The sequence below is a fragment of the Neopsephotus bourkii genome, unplaced genomic scaffold, assembly GCF_033783945.1.
Source record: "Neopsephotus bourkii isolate Nb327-2 ecotype Australia unplaced genomic scaffold, CSIRO-AGI_Nbou_v1 NB_168, whole genome shotgun sequence".
Classification (NCBI taxonomy): Eukaryota; Metazoa; Chordata; class Aves; order Psittaciformes; family Psittacidae; genus Neopsephotus; species Neopsephotus bourkii.
Window position 1 is genome coordinate 10,127,508 of NW_026900684.1, and position 26,268 is coordinate 10,153,775.

The 26,268-nt window shown below is 39.2% G+C and overlaps 1 protein-coding gene across 1 annotated transcript in view; it reads right to left on the bottom strand.

Annotated features, from left to right (window-relative positions):
* Window positions 1-26,268, bottom strand: part of GALNTL6 (polypeptide N-acetylgalactosaminyltransferase like 6) — a 485,664-nt gene that overhangs the window by 36,521 nt on the left and 422,875 nt on the right. Inside the window, exon 7 of the mRNA XM_061372533.1 lies at window positions 8,855-8,972. Coding sequence (XP_061228517.1) covers window positions 8,855-8,972 — 118 coding nt within the window. The remainder of the gene's footprint in view (window positions 1-8,854; window positions 8,973-26,268) is intronic.

Here is a 26,268-nt window from a genome sequence, read left to right on the forward strand (position 1 = left end):
TTCATTTCTATGTTACATCACTTGTACCTTTTTTAGCAGGAAACTCCTCTCTGGTGCTGTCTTCAAACAACCCAGTGCACCAATGGAAGTGCAGACCTACATTTACTATTTGTTCTTGGTTTTTAAACTAAGGTGTTATTTCAAAGGCTAGACAGGATATTACAGTGATTAATCAAGGTTTCATAGCTTTCAAAGACTGGACAGTGTATGAGTTTGACTCAGACAAAGGTCAGCCATGGAAGTTTAAGAGACAAGAAAGCAGAAATATATGTATAGGCCAGTATTACTTTAACTCACAGTGAGAGCTGAAGTAGACATATATTGCATCCCTTCTAAAGCAGTAGGATACCAGTAAAAGCAAAAGGGTGGGGTGGGGTGGTGGAGAGAAATACAACTAGATATGCTGAGGCAATCACATGTGGGAGGAAATAACACTTTGTGTTAGGCTTATATTTGATAGATATAAAACTTGAAAATGCTGTGCTGCACCTGAAGTGCACTGTGCAGGGTAATTGAAATGAAACTTGGCTGCCCTGAAGGACATTTAGCAGCTGTTCATGTTCATCTTCCAGCTTCAGAATAATTTTAAAGCATTTTTTTTGTATTTTTCTGGGAAGAACAATTCTGGCAACTTTGTCTTTAAAATGTGCATGTTTACGTCACATGCACTAAATGCATGAAATTGGAGAATGATTTCTGTGTTAAATATTACAAACCTCCAGTATACCATAAAAGGAATTCAGGTGGTGTGGGACAATTGGCAAAATGATATCACAACACTGATGCCTCTCTGTTTATCTAAGAAATGAAACTCCCAGGATCGTTAATGTCTCCTCCTCACAAAAGCAATGAATCTGGTGTGCAGCTGAGGTATAAAAACCAAAGACAAAACCAAAACAGTGCAGTTTCAGCTTGGAAAGATCAAAAGAAGAGTAGTTTATGTGTCAACTATATGCTATATCACAGCATATCTTTACATACCTCCTTCCAACAGAATGTTGCAAAATCTGTTACAGGGATGGTCGAAAGCAAAAGGCACGCATTAATGCAAGCCTTAAAAGAGATTAAGCTGTGGTTATGCAGCTTTCTTCCTAACTGGAGCTTAGATGTCACAGATGCATTTTTTTTGGCTCTGTTCTACAGCTCTCATGGGATTTTGGGTGAATCACCCTTTTTTTCACATCACTGCTTTGTCTTTAAAACTGAATTCTATTTGCACTTGTAATTTCCTTTTTCTCCTCTCCTCTCCCCTTCCTTTCCCTTCCCTTCCCTTCCCTTTTTCCTTCCCTTCCCTTTTTCCTTTCCTTTCCTTTCCTTTCCTTTCCTTTCCTTTCCCTTCCTTTCCTTTCCTTTCCTTTCCTTTCCTTTCCTTTCCTTTCCTTTCCTTTCCTTTCCTTTCCTTTCCTTTCCTTTCCTTTCCTTTCCTTTCCTTTCCTTTCCTTTCCTTTCCTTTCCTTTCCTTTCCTTTCCTTTCCTCTTATTCCCCACCCCTCTAGTTTATGAGTGATCCAGCTTGGATTTGGAAAATGTAAATACTATGCATGCTAGAATGAGACTCCAATCCATATGCTACACTGTAATTGTAATTACTATAGTAAGCGACTCATGATTTCTAGTCTAGTCTAGATGTGTTGCTGTGGAACAGGAACATAAACATACAGCAAATTATGTAAAAGATTGAGGGGAGACTGAAAAGATTTTGGATCAGGCTTCAAAGAAATTGAGAAATATGCTGCTTCTGAGAGTCAGTAACAAGACAGACAACAGTGACAGACACTGAAATGGATGGATAAAACAAACAGTAAACTGCTGGAAGAGGAATATAAAGTATGTCATGGAAAGCTGTTAGCTTCGTGCTCTCTGCATTGTGCAAGAGGGATGGACTACAAATAGAAGAGATGTATTATCATAATGGGGCTGAAAAAGTTGTAGAAAATAAGAGTATAAAACTACGTGGGATTTTTCAGTCACTATTCCTGAAATATAAGCCAAAAGAACAGATTCAGCAGTTGTAAAAGAAGAGAAAGAATTCTATCCTGAGAATTTGTCCATGTAGTGAGGATGTTCAGCTAAATGCAAGAAAAAAAATGGAAAAATAGGATCACTGACTGCAAATCTGGAGTCAATGGGTTCACAAACAGGAAAATCATTTGTGGTGCAGTGGGATTTCCGACAAAGATATTAAAACTGTACCTTGTAAACTGGGAAACGATGAGTGTGGATATTTGAACAATACTCACTGGCTTCTCTAAATGCTGAGAAAAAATGGCAATATTCCGTGTTTGTCAGTTCTTCATATAGATTACAACTGCGCTAACAAGTGGCAGTGCTCCCCCACTCCTGATCTCCTGTCAAGATTTCCAGCAGTGAAGGGAATTAATAATGATGAAGATGATGATAAAGAAATGGATTAATAAACTTAGAAGTGTTATGTTGGAAAACAGGTGTGAAAAGAATCTGGAAAGTGTGCCAGCATGGACAAGGATAAAACAACTCTAGATACAGGTGACTACCTTCAATGAAGCTAGGGTATCACTGTCAGCATTTTTGTTAAGGTATAATTTATGATGCCTAAGGAACATCCAATATAAAGGATTGTATTGAGTTTGCATGGCAAGGTTTTAGCAATGAGGGGACTACAGAGGTGGCTCCTGTGAGAAGCTGCTAGAAACCTCTCCCATGTCCAATAAAGCCAATACCAGATGTCTCCAAGGCATCTGCTTGGTCAAGACCAAGCTCATTGGTGACAGTGGTAGCTCTGGGATAACAGATTTAAGAAGGGCTAAAAAAACCCCTGTGCACCTGCAGTGTCAGAGAGGAGTGAGACTATGTGAGAGAAACAGCCTTGCAGACACCAAGGTCAGTGAAGGTCAGCCTGAAGTGGGCTGTGGCACAGTGGGAAGACCATGTTGGAGCAGGCTTGTTGGCAGGACTTGTGATCCTGTAGGGGACCCACACTATTCCTGACGGGCTGAACCCATGGAAGGGACCTACACTGGAGCAGTTCATTAAGAACTGCAGTCCATGGGAAGGACTCGTGTTGGAGAAGTTCTTGGAGAACTGTCTGCCGTGGGAGAGACCCCACACTGGAAGAGGATGAGTGAGCAGTTGTCCCCAGTAGGAAGGAGCAGCAGGAACAATATGTGATGAACTACCCCAATTCACTATCTCCCTGCTCTGTTAAGCCTAGAAGAATGAAGGGGTGGGGCAAAGGGGTTTTAAGATTTGGTTTTATTTTCTTATTACCCTACTCTGATTGGATTGGTAATTACTTAATTTTTCCCCAAGCTGAGTCTGTTTTGCCCCTGATGGTAATTGGTGAGTGATCCATAAGCCTTTTGTTATATCTTCTTTTCCCAGTCCTGTTGAGGTGGGGAGTGACAGAGCAGCTTTGGGGTCAACCAGGGTCAACCCATTACAAGGATCTTCAGCAAACACACAGGAAATCAGCATCTTTCACTACTCTATATTTTGGAGATTGCTACATAAATTTTGCCTAACAGATTTAAATTTAGGATTTTCTAGATAGTGGCTTCAATGGTTATAGAGAAAAGACACTATTAATCAGGTCAAGTTTCAGTGCTTTGCCAGCTTTCACAGGTCTAGCAAGACTGAACACTGTTGTCAGCAAGATATCATACATCTTTCTAATTAAAAAAATTGATTCTGAGGTTACACTGCCAAAGATTAAAATGCTGCATATTATTTCTTATGTAAAACTTCATCTAAGAAACTGTTTAATGAAGAGGTCATACTTTGAGACACGGGCTGTGTTTGCTTCACCATCCACTGAATGTGCATATGTGTGCTCTGTTTTGCAAAAAGCAGTCAGCTAATCAGCATGACACCCAGTGCTACAGTTGCTACTGTCCAAACAGTAATGATAGCAAGCAAGAAAAGAACAAAAGAGAAATATGTTTGGTTTTGTAGCTGGGGAAATAAAGGTGAAACAAATTTTTAAGCAGCAGCTTATTTTTCCTGTTTTTTTTTAAACCTGTCATTCTGTGTTCCTGACAATGTAGCACCTGGAAGGATCATTCCTGAAGTTGAGGAAGTTTCCTTTCTTACTATGACACAATGTCAAATGTCACAGAAACATTATAAAGCATACTGTATTTTGAAGAAACTTACTACATTGTGCTGCAGTAAATTTAGATTCACTGCAGACTCACTCTCCCTGGTATCTTTCTTTTTCCATCAACCACCCTTCCCCATCAAACACATGCGCATTTAGTTTTTGCCCACACCACCCACCTTCTGTCCCTGTACAATTAGATTAATGCAACCCTCCTCACCTAACTTTTGGTTAGGATTGTGCTGTGCCCTGAAGCCTAGTGTCTGTCACCCCAGGTCACGTCTAGTGGAACAGCAAGAGAAAACCATCAAAACTGACACTCCCTCCAAGCTTCCCAGCCTCTATACCTATCCTAAATCTGGTTCGACCTCTTCTTGTCAGGAACTGCTGCCTGACTCCCCAGGCAACCACTTGTCCTGCTAATTGTCCTGGGTTTAGCAGTAGCAGTCATTTTTTCTCTTTCTTGGTAGCTGGTGCAGTGCTGTGGTTTTGAGTTTTGGCCTGGGAATAGAGCTGATAACAATGATATTTTGGTTTGGCCAGGGACTTTGTGAGCCTCATGCTCTGCCAGGGAGGAGGGGAAGCTGGGAAGAAGCAGAGACAGGACACCTGACCCAAACTGACCAAAGAGGTATTCCATACCACAGCACGTCATGCCCAGGATGTAACTGGGAGTTACCTGGAAGGACACAGGGTCTTCTGGGTCGGACTCATTTTCGGTGGGTGGTATCGTATTCTCTTCCCTTGTTATATTCTCTTATCATTGTTGTCATTGGTGGTAGCGGTGGTGATTTGTGTTGTACATCGGTTGCTGGACTGTTCTTGTCTCAACCCATGGGAGTTGAATTCTTTTGATTCTCATCCCCATCCCCTGGGGAGCGGGGAAGTGGGGGAGCCCCCGGAGGGGGGACGCGGGCCTTGACTGCTTCCAGCCCGGCACCACTCACTGGGAGTGAGTGCACAAGCTGTCTGGCTGGGTTTAAACCACCACAGTTCTTTTTGGTGCCCAATGTGGGGCGTGAAGGGGTTGAGATAACGACAGACCTGACCAGATTCATAGTCACTCATCACAATGCTGATTTATTGGCTTTCAAAGTTGTTCCTCTTGATCTCACAGTTTCAGTATATTGTACCTTACTTCCAGACGGTACTGGCTGTATTAGTGTTTTTCAAGTGGGGGGCTTGGGCTAAGGTTTTTGTGTCATAGTACTTTATGTAATGACTTGTAATACAATAGAATCATTGATCATGAAACTGATCTGACTTATGTTCCCAGTACAGTCAAATTTTTAATAAGTTCTTGAACTCTGTCTTAGCATCTTGAACTCATAAACCTCTGCTATTCTTGGTGATCCCTTTGAGCTTGCATGGCAGCCCTAGATCCAGCACCAGGCTTCAATTCCTTGTGTGTCTGGGGTTTGCAAAATGCAGTAGAATATTACAGTGAGCAGAGCAGAGTAGTTGATATTAAGTTCATGATGAAGAAGCTAATCATTTCTTAAGTCAGAGGACTTTATAGACAAACTATTTTATTGAGTCTAGCACAGACATAGCCATCATACTTCTCTGAAAGATCCAGTATCTCTGACTCTCTAAGCTCACACTTTGTACTCATGGCTTCTCACCTGCTTCATAGCAAACACTTCTATAACTTGAGCTGTGGGGATGACTATGGAAGCCTTTGGTACAATAATATAGAGGCTTTTGGTTGAGAAGATGCTTTACCTTAATAAGACCTTTATTTTTAAGTGATCTTTTCCCTGTATAATGTGTGAATGTTTGTGTGGAGTAAATTTTCATTCCAACATCTAATAAATTCTTCTCCAAATAAAATCAGGCCACAGAATATCAAACATTTACTATTTCTTAAATGTTATTCTCCATTTGCCACCAGTGAATTTGGACATATAAAAATGATATGTGACACAAACATTTGTGAAAAATCTTCCTGAACATACCTGTAAGTTTTACTTTGCATCAAAACAGTGGGGCTAATTAAAGTCATGCCTCAGCTTACCTGGATTTTACAGTACCTGGACCTGCTGTTAAAATGTTAAGCATAAGGGTTATAATAGTCTGTCAATCCATAGAGTTTAAAATGCATCACTGAGGACCAAAAACGATATGCAAGCACTCTGCACTCCAGCTCACGGAGCAGGGCAACCAGTTCAAGATGAACCAGACGCTACTTCATTTCAGAAAGCACATAACAGCACATGGAGTATTGTTCCGTAACTACATCACTGCATTTGAATTAACCACAAGAACCCTCAGTCTGACACTGAGAAGGTCATGTCATCAGCATGTTAATAGCAGAGAAATTGTTTACTTCTTTACCTTTATATTGCCGGTTTCATACAAATGGATCTCCAAGTTAATAACAAGATAGAAGAAAAACATAAAAGGAACATCATGTCTGTCTCTGAGATTAAAGATTGTCCTGAAACAGTCCTCTAAATACAAACTTCCCACAATTATGGGACATTTCAAACAGGCTTCTTTTTGCAATTTCTTTAAAAAAAACCCTCATATTTTTTAAAAATACTTAAGAATTGCTTAATCTAAGAGGAAATGTGTAAGAATAGCTAATCTGGTAGTTAGAGAAATTCTTGAGGCAGGGTACTCCAAGTAATTATTTGCCAAGCAAAATTACATTAATGTGAGACATGGAATCAACACAGGGCACCCATTCTACCATGCTTCCAGAGGCCACAGATATAAGAGGTAAGACATACCAAAAAGGTAAGACATAGGTTCAGTCCAATCCAAGCAGCTGCGGAAACTGAACCACACTGGTCCTCTGGCTTTTTCACTAACGTTGTGAATAAGAGAGAGATGGCAAGTCCACCATCCTTCCAAGATCTGTGAATTGAACTGGCTAGCTAACTTCGTGTCTTCAGTAAGCTTTAAGATGATTGAATCTATAGCTACAGTAGAAACTGTTGAAGCAGAAGCCTTTCCCAAGCTGATACTGGTGATTTGATATCATAAAAACCAGTCCTTTATGTTTCTCCCTTTTGCCTCCATGAGTTTTCTCTCCTTTTTTTGTCATTCCAGACCAAACAGGAGTCTTCTTTTTAAAACTCTCATCTGTTAAATTCTTCCAATAGAAAGTTATTTCTACTTGGCAACAATTTCTAAAGAGTATTTTTTTTTTCTTCTTCTAACACTAATAAGATAGGACAGGGACCCTAAGGTCAGTAGATACTAATGAAATGAATCAGGAGATATTACTGAAATGAGACTCAGTGTGACACAGCTGCCTCCAAAAAAACCTATCACTTGAACAAAACACACTGGGACAACCTAGTATCTCAATTTCCAGTGCTGTTACCATGGTTTCTATAAAAGGACAGGAGAGCATCACAAGTATATTCTGTGATGATTAAAAAAAAAAAAAAAAAAAGGAATATTTGAAATAGGATAATAAAATCATGGGTGCCCTGTCAAAGACTGCTGCGACAGCTACTCGGGACTACTTACATTTGCCTGTGAAACAATGTGAATGGACAGAAGGTAAATCAATATATTCTAAATACACTTTCTAGCTATTGGGTTTCCTCTGCCTTCCTGTTTTATTTTGCTAGCATATAAAAATTATTTGGAGAAACATGAGAGTAGCACAGTTAGTACAAACTATTTTGCTGTTCTTGATAACCCCTGTAAAGACAGCCTGGCAGTGCAGGACACACTGTATGTTTCGGCCAACAGAATGGCCTCAGCTCTGTTGTTTTAATTGCTGTTGAAACTCAGATTTAGCAAGATGTATGACATTAGTCATGGCTGACATACTACATTTATTTACTAAGCTTTACACTACCATAGTTTGGAAGTAGGTTGGAAAGATCCTGAAACTAAATGTGAACTCTGATTTCAGTACCAAGATTTATCCAAATGTGCTTGACTCAATTCATCTATGTCATGAAATTCTATCAAGTTACAGGTCTACTGCAACACATAAACTCAGCTTTCTAAATTAAACATGTTAGTTCTCATCAAGGTAATCCAAATACTTATTTTACATGTGGAAAGTAACAGGACTTTCAACTGAACATGTAAAAGCCAAGTAACTGATTTGAATACGCATGTCCACATAGAGGATATGAAGATATGAGGATATAACATAGAGGATATGAGGGCATAACAAAACCCCAGCATTTGAAAACTCCCTACATATTTTGTCATTACAATACTTCAAATGCAATTGAAAAACCATCTGATTTTGAAAAGCTGGTCTGTAGGTAACAGCTCACAGCAGTGATTCACTGCTACTGAAACGGGTACTTCTGTCTACAATTTTATCTTTCCATTTCCACCCATTTCCCTGAGCTGACTCCAAGATATCATACCTTCAGAGTTGATCAAACTTACTGATCTCAGCAGAAAATTATGCAGGGGTTTTTTTTCTTCTGGATTAGTTCTCTGTTGGCTTATTGAGCTGAGCTCAACACTTGCACATGAAGGAAATGCAGCCTGAGAGAAGGAAACGACTTTTCCACTTGGAAAAGACTTGAAGAAAGAAACAAAGTAGAACTTCATTCTTTGATCGTAGTAAGCTACCACACTTTCAGTGGGAGCAGCACTCGAAGTGATTTTTGTATGGCATATCCTTATAACATAATTCTCTGTGAAATTATTGGGAATTCCTAAAGAAGAGTCTTATTGTACTAAACTAATTTTAGTTAAAAAACAAAAGCCAGTTTGACTGAAAGCATCTTGATCACCAGTCCTGCACCCAAAAAGTAAGGAAGTATTGTATAAGGTGACCTGATGACTTACCTTAAAGGAGATTTCATACTGCTCTCCTCCCCATATTTCTAATCCTGGATCATAGCCTCCCAGCTCCCAAAACCACTTCCGGTTGACGGCAAATAGACCTCCAGCCATCACAGGAGACCTGAAGGATGAATAGAACAATACAAATAATAATGATGTTTGGACCATGTGTGTGTGCCTCTGTGTGTGTTTGCGTGAACTGCAAAATTATGGAAGGCATAGACAAAGGGTACTGTAAACAACCGACTTTTACCTCTTCACCCCAAAATGGACTCTAGATGAGAAATAGTCAATGTGCTAGACACGTAGATAGATATAAAGCACTTGCTATGTTTCCCATGCTCCCATTTATTCCACGAATAAACATGTGGAATTTACTTAAATTAACTCAGGCTTTTCCACAGATAATACAGAAAACTAATTTGATATTTAAAGCTGGTTTTAGAGAATATTTAAGAAAAGTGCATTTAAATTAAATTAAATTAAATGCAGGAATTTTTTAATGGAAACTGTTTGGTTTTTCTTTTCACTACCAAGACCGTGTTTTGTGGTGGAAGGGGGATGCAAAGGTATCCACACTGAACAGGGAGGAAACAACAGGCTGAAGAAAATCCAACTCAAATGTGCAATTCAATCAATGCAAGTCAACACTCGCCTTATGAGTTGTAGAGCAAGGGGCGAGAAGGAACACATTCCTGTTCATTGCAGGTCAGCAAGAGCCACATAATGCAACAGGGACCTTCATGGCTTCCAGGCAGTGGTTCCTCATCACAGAAGCAACATGAAACTGGATCCTACGCTGTATGCTTTGTCACACTGCAGCTCCTGAGGGAAAAATACCCCATTTAGGGGCATTTTTCTTCTGAATTACTATAGATAGTTTGTTTGGGGCTATGGAAGCAGACAGTACCATCCCTGAAGAGTTGACTAGAAATAAGAACTTTCCCCTTTGCCACTGATTCAGGATTTGGCAGAAAACTCAGGACTGGTCAGTATCACAGGAATCCATGCATAAGTTGGAATTTTATTAAAGAGGACATCAAGTTAATGGGATAACATCCTGCCATATTTTTCCTGTCATAACAATTTTTATATTGCTGTATTTTATCCAAGCCAGTGGAGAAGATAAAAGAGCAGGCAGTGTGTTCTCTGCCACCATTAGGATGCCAGTGAATCCTTATACGCATGAATGTTAGAAAAACGATTCTCTCATCCTCATTCATGGTAACAAAAAACATTGCGGATATTTTACCTCTCACTTCTACACAATAGTTTTTAATAGATACATATTATATCTTTTAGATTGTATCTTATATTAAACTACCCATTCCCATGAATAGGGAGCTCTGTTTTTAAGAGATATCCTACTTTCCTTTACAGATTGTATTTTTAAAAGCACATAGAAGCTTTGTGAAACAAAGCTGCAATATTCTAATTGGCAAGGCCATGCACTGTAACATACACCAAATGCTAATACTTTTTTACTTTTATTGACATTTCATATCTCAAATATTGACTGTTCTTTCCACATATGAATAAATTAAATGGAGATTTTATTAGAAACTTTCCCCTGGGGATTCTGATTACTACAATACATTTTCAATTCATACTGAAGTAAATCTAATTACAACATGCCCTTTTCGACTTCAGGTTCTAAATAATCAAAACACAATGTCCTTTTATAAAGATGAACTTGGATGGAGAATGCTTATAACTAAATTGTTACAGACAGAAGAAATGTAGTCCCAGAAATCACTGGGGAAATGCAGGATTTCTTTAATTTACTTAGGTACATTATCTTTCTCAAGCATTTCTCTTGGCACAGTGAATAGCCTCTGAAAGGCAATCCCTGCAGATGAATCAGATGGAAGATAAAGAAAAAACAGAGACTTCAAATTGCAAAATAATTGGCAGATGCTTACAAACGATACTTTAACTGTAGATTTTCCAGTGCTACTACAGAATTAAGAACCTCCTTGTTATTCAGATGTAAAAGTTCAGAACATTTATGACAATTAGCAAAACTCCCAAACAATGACTGGAACAGCAGCAAAATCATAGTCCTTGAACTTACTAAAAAAAAAAAAAAAAGAAAGAAAGAAACTGCATGTAATGTCCCTTCATTCTTATTCTACAACATGTTCTGACATTTGTTGTTTTGCAGGAAAAGCAATGAAGAGGACAAACAGGATGGCTTTTTGATTTTCACTGGAGCGCGATGAGCAATAAGCTGTGTGAACCTGACCACTTGGCACAGGATATGTATTCCACTCCACACCACAAGCCTGCTGAACAGGCTTTAAACTGTCTCCAAAATATGTCCAGTCCTACAATCATGACTGATATGAAAAGCCCTTTTGTAGTCAACAGGATCACTCACACAGATAAGAACTGCACTGAGCCCAAAGGAGCAGAATTAATCTCTTGTTTAATGGCTTCCGTATAGAAATGTCAAGTACAAAGCTATGCTTGTAGAAGGAATTTTTCACGAGATGCCCTACTCAGACACTTAAGCAATCACACTTGAGCTGCTGTAGCATAATATTATGTGAGTAATTATAGTGGGAAGCTGTAAAATATTTTTTGTCACAATCTTAGAAGGACAAAGGCTCCCAAAACATCAGAAAGGCTGGAAGGCTAAGGTTGCTAAACTTAAAAATAGTTATAAAACCCTTCCACATGAGAAGTTCTGCACAGACTCACTGACTATACCTAAAAGAACAACATTGCAGGTAAAAGGCAGCTGATCCAAAAGCGACGTGAGAGGTCAGACTGCTGTGCTAAGATAGTTTGACTGAGTGGGAGTGCAAAAAAATACCCCAATAAAATTATGTTTTGCAATAAAAGCCAGGCTGAGGAAAAGGCAGGTAAATGGTTAATGTGAAAGACAGCTCACAAATTAAAAAGTGCACTGAAAGAAGTATAGCAGCAGCTTAAACTGTAGTCAGTGAAGAATTTTGTAACTTCTCGTAATTTACATGCAGAGGAAGAAAAGAGATAATCTTACCTACGAATTTTCAAGGTGAGAGAATGACACATATTTAAAAGGAACATGAAGTTACTTGCATTAGAAACAAATGTGGTATATTGCAAACAAATGAACTACATAGCAGGGTCTGGAATCATTACACTGCAAGAGTGATACATACAGTGGAACTAAAGGATTTGAGAAAAGGAAAGAGGAGCTTTGACAGCATGCAGAAAGACACAGGAAATGACACTTGTGCTAGATGACGGATGCAGTAGGTACGCTGATGTTGAGACTGGAAGACTTCCAATGTATGATACATCTATTCAGTGTCATATAATGAATGTTTGTGTCACCTGTTATTCAGTGTAAAGAATTTATTACACTGTGCATTGATTATTGTTAAACTGAGATGCTGCTGCATGCAGGGGTGCTTCACAAAGCATAGGACAGAAATCATCTGCCTGAAACAGGTGAAATTTGGTCATTATAACTGTATCCAGTGAATGCCATATTGCACTATGCATCTCTTTGAATAATCCAGACTCATTAAAGGCTCTGTGCTGAACTGCTGAAGAGAAATGGATGAATGCCGGAAAGAAGATATCCATCTCATGCAGGATATGTTAGACAAACTGACCTTCCATGCCAAAGCAACTGGCACAGTGTACAAAACCTGGGGTAAATGTCAGCTGGGGAGTCAGAGTTGGGTCATGCTGACCTTGTGGAGTCAGGGAGGTGACAGACAAGGAGGAAGAGGCCACATTGCTGCTGGCAGAATGACAGTCCCAGAAATGACAGGTGAGCTACTGAGCGCAGCTTTGAGCTGGGCTTGAGCACTTTTTATAGTGAATTTCAATGTCTTGTTAATCAAGGAGAGTGCCCCTCCACCCTACTGATACCACATAAGGGCACCTCGGAAGAGTGGATAAATTCAAATACCTTGTCTCAGTGGTTACTGCTCCCAGGGCTCTCTGCAGCGATTCCTGATATTGCACCACAGCTTCTTAAAGCAAATAGCAGAAGCCGACACTAATCCTAGATAATAAAAGGTTCTAATAAAACTAAAAACTGTAATCTGTGTATGTGTAATGTGAGAGACAGACTTGGTCACACACGTGAAGTGAATGCAGAAATAGAAGAGACTGAAATTGAGTTGCTCAAATGTCAAGCAAGTGATATAGATTAATAAAATAATGACAAAACCCATGAATTTAAAGGTTGCACCAGGTAAAGATAAATCGAGGGACAGATTATATGCCATGCATAGAAAAAACGTTGATGTAGCCAGAATGAATATGAATCAGACTTACTGATTTTTCAAGAAATAAAATAAAAAACAGAATCTTTTATATACTTCACTCTAAAACCAAGTAGATTTAAAAAGTGTATTTCTAAGTGTACTGACTTTTTACATTTAATATATCTGCAAGACGCTGTTTTCTGTCCATTCTAACAACATGAGTCACCTCCATCTTTATAAAACTTCAAAATTAAGTAAAACCTGTGACATTATCCTATAGGATTCACTCTTTTTTTTTCCCCACCAAGAACAAGTGTCCAGTCTTCTGAAGAATTTCGTCTTTGATGAATTTGTGCCCCTATCTGCACCAAATGATCACATAGGTTTTGCAGATCACTGCATTATTACTTCCTTAGAGAGTCTAGAAACAGATTCTTAAAATATATGGCTGATAACTATGTAAGGAAAAGGTCTGTTTTAAAGTCAGTTTGTTCCCCGTAAGAACTATCTCCACCCTGGTTTATTCACTGACATTCAAACCTGTCACCACAGTACACTGTAAATTGCCAGCTTGGCTTTTTTCCCCTCTGCTAATGTATGTAACTCTGACGTCCCAACTATTTACAGTAAGGTAACCCAGCAATTTTCACAAAGTGAACAGAAGCTACTGTCACACAAATTCAAATGTATAGAGCTGTATTCCATTGTGCAGACTCCTTCTATATATCCAGATGGTTTCGGTAATCTGTATTCCCTTATTAAACTGTTGTATAATTTTATTGTCAGTCTTAAGCAGTTGGGATATTCTTATGTTAATTTCCCTTTGCTATATCTTTCTAAAGAGTTGATAGATTTAATGCAGTTGCATGCTGTCTTCATCTTACCTACCATAAAAATGCATGAATGTTTCATACATTTCTACTAACTGGCATCCAGTCAACTATTTTGCAAGTGATAATTAAATTGTGAGATAACTGTCCTGTAAGAGGCAGAGCACTCTTGTGTTTATTTCTGTGCTAAATATTCTCCTGAATTTTTTCCCCAAACTTTCTAAAATACTCAGTCTAAAAGAGCACTCAACCACAGGCTAGCACAAAGTAGATAATTTTGCAATGATAAATATCTTGCTTTTTAAGCAGCTCCATTCAAATTCTATTCAGTGTTGACAACAAAATTATTATCTTTTCCAGGGCAGAGTTGCATTCAGATTTAGCAGACTTCCATTATGTTTTAAAGTAATATCTTTCCTGGACAACTCAAACTTGTGAAATGCTAATGTGGCAGAAGAGTGGGTATGTACCCAACAAAACCCGCTAGTGATAGTAGCAGCTTATGACAGGCTGTGACAAAGTCATACAGGCTTTTCCTGATGCATGGCTACTTCCCAGCGCAGAAGGCACTATTATGCAGGATAGAGAACAGAGCTAATTTACTTTGACCGGTACTTTTGGAGCCTGCATCTCCACCTGATCAACAGTCTCTCTACTAAAATCGCAACCAGGCCTCATCGTGATGCTAAAAGTGGCAAATTTTTCATGACCAGCTGTCGTGGTTTTAACCCAACCAGACAGCTTGTTACCCACTCCCCCCTCTTTCTTGCCCTCCCCTTACTCCTGGAGGGACAGAGAGGAGAATCAGAAAGAATGCAACTCCCACGGGTTGAGATAAGAACAGTTTAGTAACTAAGGTATAACACAAATCACTACTGCTACCACCAATAATAGTAATGATAAAGGAAATAACAAGGGAAGAGAATACAACACCCATCACCAGCCGACCGATAACTCCACCCTCAGCTCGACCAAGCACCGACCGATACCTCCTCCAACCCTGCAGTCCACTCTAGCCCCCTTCCGGGTAACTCCCAGTTACATCCTGGGCATGACGTACTGTGGTATGGAATACCTCTTTGGTCAGTTTGGGTCAGGTGTCCTGTCTCTGCTTCCTCCCGGCTCCCCTCCTCCCAGGCAGAGCATGAGGCCCACAAAGTCCTTGGCCAAACCAAAACATCATTTTTATCAGCTCTGTTCCCAGCCCGAAAGTCAAAACACAGCACTGCACCAGCTACCAAGAAACAGAAAAATGACTGCCATTGCTAAACCCAGGACACCAGCAGAGTTCAAAAAGTTTTGATAAAAATTTGCATTCATATATAGTAACTTGTTGGAGAGCATGACCAATTAGTTTCCTTACATGAAAATTGTCTCAGTGGCATTTTACACTTGAAGCTTTAAAGTATAATTTTTGCCATTTAAGCAAATATTCTTAAAAGTATGAAAAAGAAAAAAGCATCAGGCTTAGTTTTCATGCAACCTATCAGTTCAAACATAATTGTGCTGAAACATGTAGCAGCCAAGTCTATATTTGGACTTCCGAGTCCGTATGTAACTATGTTTAATTTGTTAAAGAAACTTTAGTTTGGGAAGTATTAAAATAGAACCCCATTCTTCTCCAGTGGACAGCCAGAAAGTCAGCTGCAGACAGTCAGTGATGAAGAAAGCTCTACAAGAGCTTGAGGTTCAGGTTATAAAAGTTCACTCTGATTTCATTGTATGGTTTATTTCCATATTTTTCTTAGCACATTGCTAAACTCCATTGAAAAAAACCCCTGTGCTGTAAAAGAGTGATGAGCCCTTATGTGGGTAATGATGTTGAGGCCCATTTAGCCTTCCCTTTCATATTTAGAAAATTAATGGAGCTGTAGAAAGGGTGCGTAAGTTGGGTAGAGATGGAAGCCTCTGAAAAGAAGACTTCCCCTTCTCATAAATCAAGGGAAATCTATTTGAATTATTGCTAGAGGAGATCTACAGGATTCTAACTAAGGAGGCAAATAAGCAGAAACAAGCATCCTGAAGCCATCGCACAGTCAAAGGTGTTCAGAAGGATAAAACTGAGGAGCAAAGTAACAGCAAGTCATACTAAAGAGACGAGCAGTTTTAAAGACAGAGGTCTGAATTTTATAAGCAGGAACGGGGAGTTGGGAGCAGCACTTCAGCTGAGCCACATTCATGTCATGAGGGGGATGGATCTTGGAATTACGAATTCAGATGCAGCCAAACCCCCTTCAGCCTATTAGTAAGAAGCGAGTAGGAATTGCCAGGGAAAACAAAAAAACTCTCTAAGCAAAATCTGAAACAAGTCTATCGATTTAGCACCTTTTCATATTGAGGGGTATCATTTATATTCAGTGTTGTCCCTTGAAGATGTAATATTTGAACCTTAAATGTAGAATAAAGATGATTAGAGGCAAAACATTATCAGCCATTCCTAAAATAGGAGCACTTCATCCCTCCTGGGTTTTGGTAAGCTTCAGTTTGAAGCATATTGAAAACTAAACACATTTTTTTAAAAGTATATAGTCTTTCTCAACATGTCTACGTTCTCAGCTATACTAGATTCTGCATTTAAAGTTAATCCAAGATGAGGATTCAAACAGATAAGCACTGTTTTGCAGAGCATAAGAATTCTGGTAGTGTAGGAAGTCACTCTGTTCCTGGTTCTTGTGAAAATCCAATTATTTTGATTAGGAAGACACAATGAGCCTCCTACGATCATCTTTTGCCTCTGGGTTATTATGAAATATGAAGCTGGAATTTTAAGACAATGCCAGTACTCTAACCCAAGTGTATGTGTTACTTTTAAACAGGAAAAATCTGTTCAAGCTAACAAGGAAATCCACTTCTATGGAAAGTAACACTTAGGTACATGTAATCTCATTTGAGATTACACTTCTATTTTCAAATAAGGAACAAGGCCAGCAGCATATATTTAAATTATCCATCCTGGCTGCACAGTGACTCCATCACCCCCCCCCCCCCTTACGTTAGGGAATAACAACAGTCCCTTAAATCCCACCACTATCTGTTCTCTCTGAATATATAGGGACAGAAGCTGAACAGAATTACTGTCCAATTACTATGTTATCTCCCCCTGTTTAGATGTAGTGGTATAAAGCAGAGAACTGTCTTCCATTTCCAGTGCTTACTTTTGCTTTATTGTTTTACTTAAGCCCAGTGTAGCATCATAAGTACAGTTTTCTCCATGAGAAATTTTAAAATAAAAATGATAAATGATTCCTCTTGAAATGTTGCCACTGGCCCGAACACAAGTTCTTATTTCCAAAATAGCCTTTTAATTCAGACCCCATCCTCCCAACAGGGATTCCTGGATAAATAATAATAACAAATCCAACTGGTAAGCAGTCTGCTATTAAAAGTTACAGGTTGTTCTGATTAGCTCATTTGGATTACTATAACTCTATGACTTTGATGTCTATAACTCTAAACCACTATGTGTTTATTCCAAATTAAAGTAGATTTTAAAGACATTACAGCTAAAAAAAATAGTTTTGTACATAATATGCAAAAGTGAATTCACAACAGGATCACAAACTGCTCCAGGAACAGCATTTTCTTGTATAGCTGACACCTTCCAGCAGAACCTCACAAGCAGACCTAGGCGGCTGGACCACAGTATGCTCTGGCAGCGCTGCTCACCCTAGCCTCTGCTCTGCAGGCAAGACCAATGGAGCTGTGTCCATTGGGCCTGTGTTGTTTCCTGTGCCATATGCACTCCTCCACAGGGGTTGCTAAATCAGCTGCTTGGATCTTTTATGGATGCCAGGTGAGGAAAAGAGGTCATTCTGCTAACTATACAACACGCTACTGTACAGAACCAGATGCATATCTGCAACAGTTGGGAACTTCGGAAAAAAAGGCAGTTGAATTACAATCACCACCATAAACTTCACACAAAACAGAAGCTGTTGTTTTTTTTTTTCCTTGGCTTTCCTGCAGTATTTCAGGATGAAGCTTATTTGTACAACACTGAATGATTCAGGTGGGCAAATGTGATGAGTTAGTATTGAAGCACTGCAAGGAAATGGCAACCCAGTTTTCAGTGGGTTTTCTGTTTTGTTCACCCATTTCTGAGTTGCAAAATTTTAAATAAGGGGAAGGATAATCACAATAACCTGCTCCTGATTTTTTACCAGTCTTAAAATACTGCTGCCTAGCATGCTGATGGAATCTCCTTTTCTTCAGGGTCCCACAAACTACCCCTAGTGACTCTGATTCAAGCAGACAGTGCCTTTACACTAGGCTAAGTGGATGAGACACACAGTTAACGATATGGCCTGTGATCTGCCATGGAGCTGAGGATGTGGATGTATGTTATTCCTTTGATCAGTTCTTCAGTAGTACCGTCAGCAGCTGCCCCCACTCTACCTTATGCACACACATTGCTTCAAATGCAGGCAGGAAATGGGGACACAAGGTAATTTTAGTATTTTATCTCTGTCTTTGGGGGTTAATGCAGAAGCTTGAAATGATTACATGCTGACAGGGAGGAAGACTGAAGCCTGTGTAGCCAGGCCACTGCTGCAAAAAGCAGGTCATCTCTTTGCAAATGATCCAAGATTTCAAGACCATTATCATTCAGTTTTAGGAAGGCAAAAAAAAAATTCGCTTCCTGAAGGGCAAATATGCAGACAAAGATATTCTGGGACCCTGGAAACATGCTCTTAGATGTATGACAGCTATTTATTAAAGCTTTATAATTTGTTGTGCTATCCTATTACGAAGGGTAATGGGGAGGGAAGGCACTTCACTACAAAGAAATTGGATTTCTCCTTGTCTGCACCAGAGGCACAACAATATTTTCTTGTAAAAACCGTGAAGCAGTGAAAGCAGTTTTTCAAAAATGGAACTGACAGAAAAAACACTGGAAAACACCTCACACTGAAGGATGAAGGAGCTGAAAACTGATGAGGTTGAGCACTTCACTGTTACATGACTGCATACGCTTTTAATTTGATGTTGCTGTAAAGGTGGGCAGGCAAGGCTGTAGAAACCCAGAGAAATGAACCTTCTGGTTTTATCACCAACTGCAATGAAATTATGCTGTTGGTCTAATTTCTCAGTCTTAAAACATGGAAAAATACTGGTAAATGTATATTATCTCCATTACAGTGTTGAGCAAAGACTACAGAGTATTAAGTACATTGCTTTCCTGCTGACTCTATATGATATGGTCTTCTGTCTGTTGAACAAATTATTTTCCTTCACATTTTTATGCATTTTCACATGGGTTTTTGATTAATGATGGATGTTGAACAGAAGTTTTCTTTCAGTTGCTCACATTGGTACCCATGCTTTTTTTCCTGTTAGTTCAGAACCTCCTAATGTGCTTGAATGGTTCGAATTACTCCTCATTTATTGAACTTTGCATTTGAAAGGCATCTGAACTTTCAGCTGTCATCGTACTGCTTAATCAGCTAGCAATTCCTACCTAAGCTTTAAGGTCAGGTCTTACATTCATATGTATGGGGGCAAACAGCCAGGAGCTTGCTCTGTCCCATCTCACAGCTGGTTTTGCACTACCTTGGACTGGAAGCTTCACTGTGTTGGTGTGATAATAAGTACGTGCAAAAGCATAGCACATAACCCTGAAGCGGAGCTGACCTGAAGCAAAGCAGCTCGTGGAATAGGTATGGCAATGTGTGGCTTTCTGCAGTCATACTGCAGACATATATAAGACTATTTCTGTTCCGTGAAACCCAGTTCTGGCTTATGACCCAGAAAGTTTATTTCTGATTGCATTTTACGGGAAAGAGAATGACCTGTTTTGTTACATAAGAACTTATTCAAATAATAATGAGGTCTGTTATTTTCATATAGCTGGAAGGTATAGTGCTGAGAACAGCAATAAGGGGAGCTCTAGTAGCAATTCAAAAGCAGTTCCCCAGAAGTAATCCTCCCTCATATGGGATAAGGCTGGACTGGATACCCAGTTGGCTTATGGGTGACTCACGGACAGAGACTGCAATTGCCTCGCAGGCGTTCTGCCTCCCTGATGCAGAGGCTTACATAGTCCAGATACGCTTGTGCAGCATCATCCTACTGCCTGCCATGAGAGAGCACAAGGATCAGGAGGGGTTCCCCTAACCTGTATGTATGCATGATGAAAATACTGCAAGAAAAAATTGAAAACTGAAAGTACTGGAGCTGTGTTAACCCAAATCCCAAGACTCTTGTCTATGCTTGCTTCCAGGAAACACTATTTCAGATTCATCTAGACTAATAGTACGCAGATAAAATAAATAATATGGTTAAGAAATATCTAAAGAGTTGGACGAATTTGGGGCAGTCATCCCTGAATCATTTCCAAAAAACTGCTAGTGAAAGCCCTATTGCTTCCAAATTAAGTTGGAAAGCACACAAAAGGCATATCAAATCCTGAACTGGCAGGAAGGTAAGCCAGACAGTAATAAGGACTCTTGCAACTAACATATAAAGGCTTTATTGCTAAGAGTTCACAAAACCCCTGCCAAAAAAAAACAACCCAATAGTAAAACTCTGCTTCATCACGGTCACATTCACCACCATGAACAAATGGACTCTACATTGTCTAAATGGGTACTGACAGATAATCTCGTTAAATAGATGATATTCATAGGAGGGAACTGGTAATACTGTTATCATTTTACAGACTACACAAAGATGCTCAGTCCTGATCTAACAGATTTCTTAGCTCCTCATGGAAACACTTCAAAGATTGCCATCAGTGGCTGCTTGAAGGCCTTGAATCCCCTTTTCCCCAGCTTCTCAGCCTCAAATGTGGAGGCTGTACAAACCAAATCTCTCTAAGAGATCAAGGTGCTGGTGTACCCATCTTCAGTGCCAGCATGTAGGTGGCCTTCACATCTCAAATAATCATTTCCCTAGTGCATCAAACTGCTCCATCTGCCCAAAAACTTCTCACCACTTTAGCCCTGCAGGTATTTACATCACCTCTGTACCGCTCAGTAATCTACCCTTAATCTTCAAGACTGCCATCTGTTATTTAGTAGCAGGGTCAGCACGGATTATGCTAACTGAATAAAAGTATACCCACTCTGACCCTGACTTAGCTCATTCCCCATCTCTTCCCTGGGAAACTCCACTAGCTCCCTTGAGAGGGGAGAACCCTCAGGGGACACTTCTCTCTGTGGCTAGTGTAAGCCAGGAAGCATGGATCTCACTAGCAGGTTGCACTCCCTCCATATATGGCAGTCCTTCCTTTACTTTCATACACAAAGTTGTTCCCTGACAACCAGCTAAAAAGAAATGGGAATTATGATGCCATAAACGTCAGGATAATAAATCTGAATACTTTGCTAATGAATACATTTTTAAACCACTCATTTCCAGCTAGCAGAAGAGAAGAGAGCCCCTAGAAACTGTAGAGAAGAACAGTAATTAGGTCAGTCTGACATTTGTTGTCCTACGCTTGTGAAAATATTTTCCTGAAAACTTCAGTTATACAACAACATATAACCAGACTTAATACACACAGTAAATTGTTGGCTGTCATTACCAGTAATAAGAGAGAAGAGTTATAGTTGAAAAGCAGCTGCTGTAGCATTCAGCCATATTCTGCTGGCAAGAAAATAAAACTAATGAAAGATTTAAAGGAATTATGTTATGCATGAGGTTTCTCAGACAAGCAATTAAATACAAATTGCAAAACACAAATAAGTACATTATAAAGCACAGAATTGCAGGTCAAGGATTGAAATTATTAACACTGAAAGAATCATTTTTATAGCTTTCCTTCTGAAGCTGCACGCAGGATGCCATACTTCTAAATCTATGCTTATGAATAAAGATAAAACAGAACACTGCAAATATTTCCCCCTCATAACTGTACTTTAAAAGCAGAACCATATATCTACTGTAATTACGTAAGATGCTATTCCATTAACAACTAGTATTAGGAGTGAATGGGAATGCAAAGAAGCTAAAGGGAAAAATCTGCTTCCAAGTAATGCTAAAAGAACCCCATTCATAATTGAGTTTGCTGTTTAGTGATGAGGCTTAATCTCTCAATGGAGGCAGAAAAGCAATACAGTCACAAGTGAGCTGTGTTTTGGGGTCAGGTGAAGTGGATTCCTGACAACATCTTTCAATCACTAGCAGATGCAAACATTCCTGGAGGCCTGCTCTAGTGGGAGGATACGATTTCTTGACAAAGAGTAATAGCAAGAAAGAAAGACTGAGTACCTTTTCTCAGAAGAAGAATGAGCTTCACAGAGGTCAGCATTTTGTCTTTGTTGCTTCTCTTCCTGGAGCAAGGGCAGCGGCTTCAAGCAAATCTGACACAGCATGCTCTACATTAGCTCTTTTCTTCCTCCATATATCAACCTGCCTGTACCAATACCCTTTAGGTACCTTCCATTAATTTGGGAGTGGTTCATACACCTGCGTTTCCCAAGGAGAAAACTCAGTGTACTTTACCTCCCCATATAGAAGTGACAGACAAAACACTTTCTCTCCCTGCATCACAGGGGAGGGATTTACCTTGAGACATGATTTCACTTCCTATGGGATTTATTAAATGAGAGAGCAAAGAAGCAAGAGGTCAACTCCTGCTTGGGGTTCAGTTAGACAACTGCTGCGGATACAGTCTCTTATTTCTGGCTCTACAGGTGCTACCTGAAGTAATGAATAAGAAGAAAATCAAGAAACAGTGAAAAAAGGTCTTCCTGTTTTTGCTTTAGTAACTCAAGGAACTGTGAAAGTACACAGTAGATGTCAGCAAAAGATCCATGTGTGCATTCCTGGTAGTTTTTCAAGATCAACACATTATTGGCTGTGTGCTAATAATAAAGATGAGTGTCAGGCAAAACTCCAAATGAATATCAATCTCCACAAACTCATATTGCCATGAGCAACGGTGTCCACATGATGAACACTATGCTACCAAACTAATATTCCTACAATAGATCTTCACATCTCTGTGGAGCAATGAAGTTCACACCACTGTCAAGATATGTTCAGACTATGTGTATATGTATTTCATTATCAAGAAAAAAGCCAACAGCTAAGTATTCAGCAAGAAATATGTATCATGTTCTTGACAAATAGTGTAACTAATAAAACCCTCCTGTTTCAGAGAAAAGAATGTAGTCAAGAACATTTTTCTCCTTGCATGAAGGGTTTTGAGTTTAGTTTTCCAGTGACAGAGTTTTATCCATGAAGCACAGCTAATTTGTACTCTAGGTGGAGATTAATGTAAGATCTTTTGAACATATTTTCTAATAAGATGTCAGCATGCAATCTATTGCAGTAAGTATCAGAAACATAAAAATAATCCATTTTCAGAAAGTGCATGACTAGTCTGCTGATGTAAATAATCCTTTAAAATATCAGTTCTTTGGAAAAGGTGTTTGTTTAGAAACTGATACATGAAAAGGGCTTTTCTCAATCACTAAACTGCTCTAGCGGGACCTGTCTCCTACAGCCTCAGTGCAATCAGACATTCTGCATTCACGACAGCCTAGTTAGCTGCTGAAAACACCTTATTTTAAGAAGAATTATTTTCTATTTTAAGAAAATATTGACCTATAATACCAAATACAATGTTTTCAGTGATACTATTCAGGAAGCTACATTTAAAAGAATCCTTTTAAATATGATTTCATGCAAGCCCCTAATCTTTAACTATATTGTTTTAAGTTTGGTTGAATTACTTTTCAGTACTATAAATCTTAATCTTTAAAATAAAACCTTTTACAGTTAAACATTTCCTGTTATTTTAAGCCTTGCAAACTGATTTTATAACAAAAGGTTTAATTACTGTATTTCCCTCTTAGGAAACAAACACATACATGAGACACCTCAGTAAATTAAGAATGCTCCTCTCTATGTCTCAATTACTAAATTAATTTCTTTGATTAAGCTGAATCATTCAACAAATCACTGAACACTGTTCTTTGTCCATGGAAATGCAGTTTTCATAGCAAGACAAAGTGTTAGGCAGAAGTGAATCACCACCACTGAAGTTTTATACAGCACTCCCTAAAATATGTGTATCTACACTATATCAACTTTATGAGAAACACTGGCAACACCAAAACCCTTGGAAGGAAGATCACATTTACTGCCTTCCTATTCTTCTATGTAGCTGAGTTCCTAATATTGCTTACCACATCTAAGACTTTCCGGTACCAAAGGCAGAGACCTCACCACTCACTGACTCCTCTAATTCTCTGCAAGTTGCATGGTCTTTTCCCGATGGAGTAGCTTTGTCCTCCTCAAACTGCTTTATTCACTCAAATGCTAGAAAATTACACATTTTTATTTTTTCCTGGGTGTGGGATCTTACATGACTTTTGGAGATTGGTACTACAAAGCACAGGAGACAGCACTAAGTCAGCAGTGCGCCAGACAGCACAAGCATTCTTTCACCAACTTGGTGGCAGGGAGCTGGTCATGGTCTTCCTGGGTCTCATGGCACCATATCCTCTCTCATAGAAGGAAACTGAACTTCTATGACAGGGTCAGTTCCTGACAAGCCCATATTAATAATTTTGTTATGTTTAAGATAACTGCAAGTGGATTATTTAATATATTTTCCAATTTTTGATTCATGCTCAAATTGAGCCTTATTCACTTTTTTTCTGAGTAGGTAGTTTATAACAGCCCGTCTCAAAATTTCATAGCAAGTATATATAATCTTGTATATCATACAAATCCTCCTCCTCACTCTGATCTAAAGATCTGATCTAAAGATCAGATTTGCAAACCACTGGGGAATTCCTTGTGTCTGTTTTACCTGAGTCACCACTCCTGGAAGCATAATGAATTTTAGGCTGGTTCTGGCACCCAGGACAGTATGGCCATCCTTTCCAGTTACACTGCACCCAGCAGTGCCATTTGCACCTGCAATGATGCCCTAAATCTGCCTATTTCTGAGTGCTTCAAATCAGAATTGCAGAATCACTCTAGTTTTGGAAGAATCTGGAGAAAGCACAGCCAGCACAACCTCATCTCAAACAATGTTTCCCTGGCACACCTCTTATGCTTCTTGTTATTATCAGAGTGTGCTGACCCTACTTTCAGGGCAGGAAAGTGTGTCTACGAAGTGCAATCAGACTGACGACATCCAAGTTTCCCTTGGAGAACACCAGCTGGAGCATCCCTGTGGCCAACTCTGACATCACTCTTGCAGGTAACTAATATGGATGGATGGCTATTGGCTTTAAGCCTTTTCCTCCAGGGTGTCTTCCTCAGTAATCAAGCTTACTTCTGATAATGATGAAACATAACAATTCTAACAAAACATTTGTTTTTATACCTACATTTTCAATTCTTCTAATTTCTGTTCCATAACATCGATATTTGCATTCAGAAAACTCAAATTCAAAACATTTTCCTTGTTGAAATCAGTTTCTCTTTAAGCTTATAAAATACTTGCACAAACTTTTTGCTGAGTATCTTTGTCACTCGAAATTATTCCATTAATAACAGCTTGAAATTTATCTTCATGGATCAGAAGTTCCATATTCTGAGCTGTATTTGTTGTGACCAGTCAACTGAGTCACCTTGTATGAAACTGCTGTCTCTCCTTGCTTCAGTATAAATATACAGCTGCCCATCTGTTTGCCAATAAGGCCTGTACACAGAAAGCTGAAATACAATTTCCGTGTATTTTTGAGATAATGAAGCTATGTATGCATCAACTGAAGACAAGCTGAAAGGGGTTGTAGAGCTGACATGAAATACTGGTGGATTTTATTTTTGTGTTATTTCCTTAAATTCATATACAAGAGCTGAATGTCCAAAAACATTTTAGGAAATGCTTGTTTGTTGGTTTTTTTTTTTTTTAATTTTCTGCTAAAGAGCTGATGTAGTGGTTTAAGCCCAGCCGGCAACCCAGAACCACGCAGCCACTTGCTCACTCCATCCCCCTTCAACCCCCCCTAAAAGTACAATGAAACAAGAACCTTGCTAGTTAGTTTAAAGTAGTTACATTATAAAGAAAGGTAACAGCTAAATAAAATTAGGGAAAAAGGCCTAAGATGTTTGTACCAAAATCTGACCTCAAGAATCCTCTGTGGGCACTTCCATTTAACTTTAACAATTCAGCATCGTATTGTATGGGGTTCTGAATGAGATAGTTTATAGATAATTGGACAACTGACAAATTCTTGACAAACTCAAATACAGATAGCTGCATAAGCATATGCACTAGCAGTAACATCCAGCAACAAGGAGCACAGCCCTTTATTCCCCTTTCCAAGTAGTCCTGTGGCAAAGTGCTATTTCTTTCCTCAAGACCCAGCTAATGGTTCAAAAGATCAAAATGACTCTGTCCTGGCTTAAACCACGACAGACCCAAACCCAGAATACCTAATTCCTTTGAAGACAGGGGAGAGATATTTGT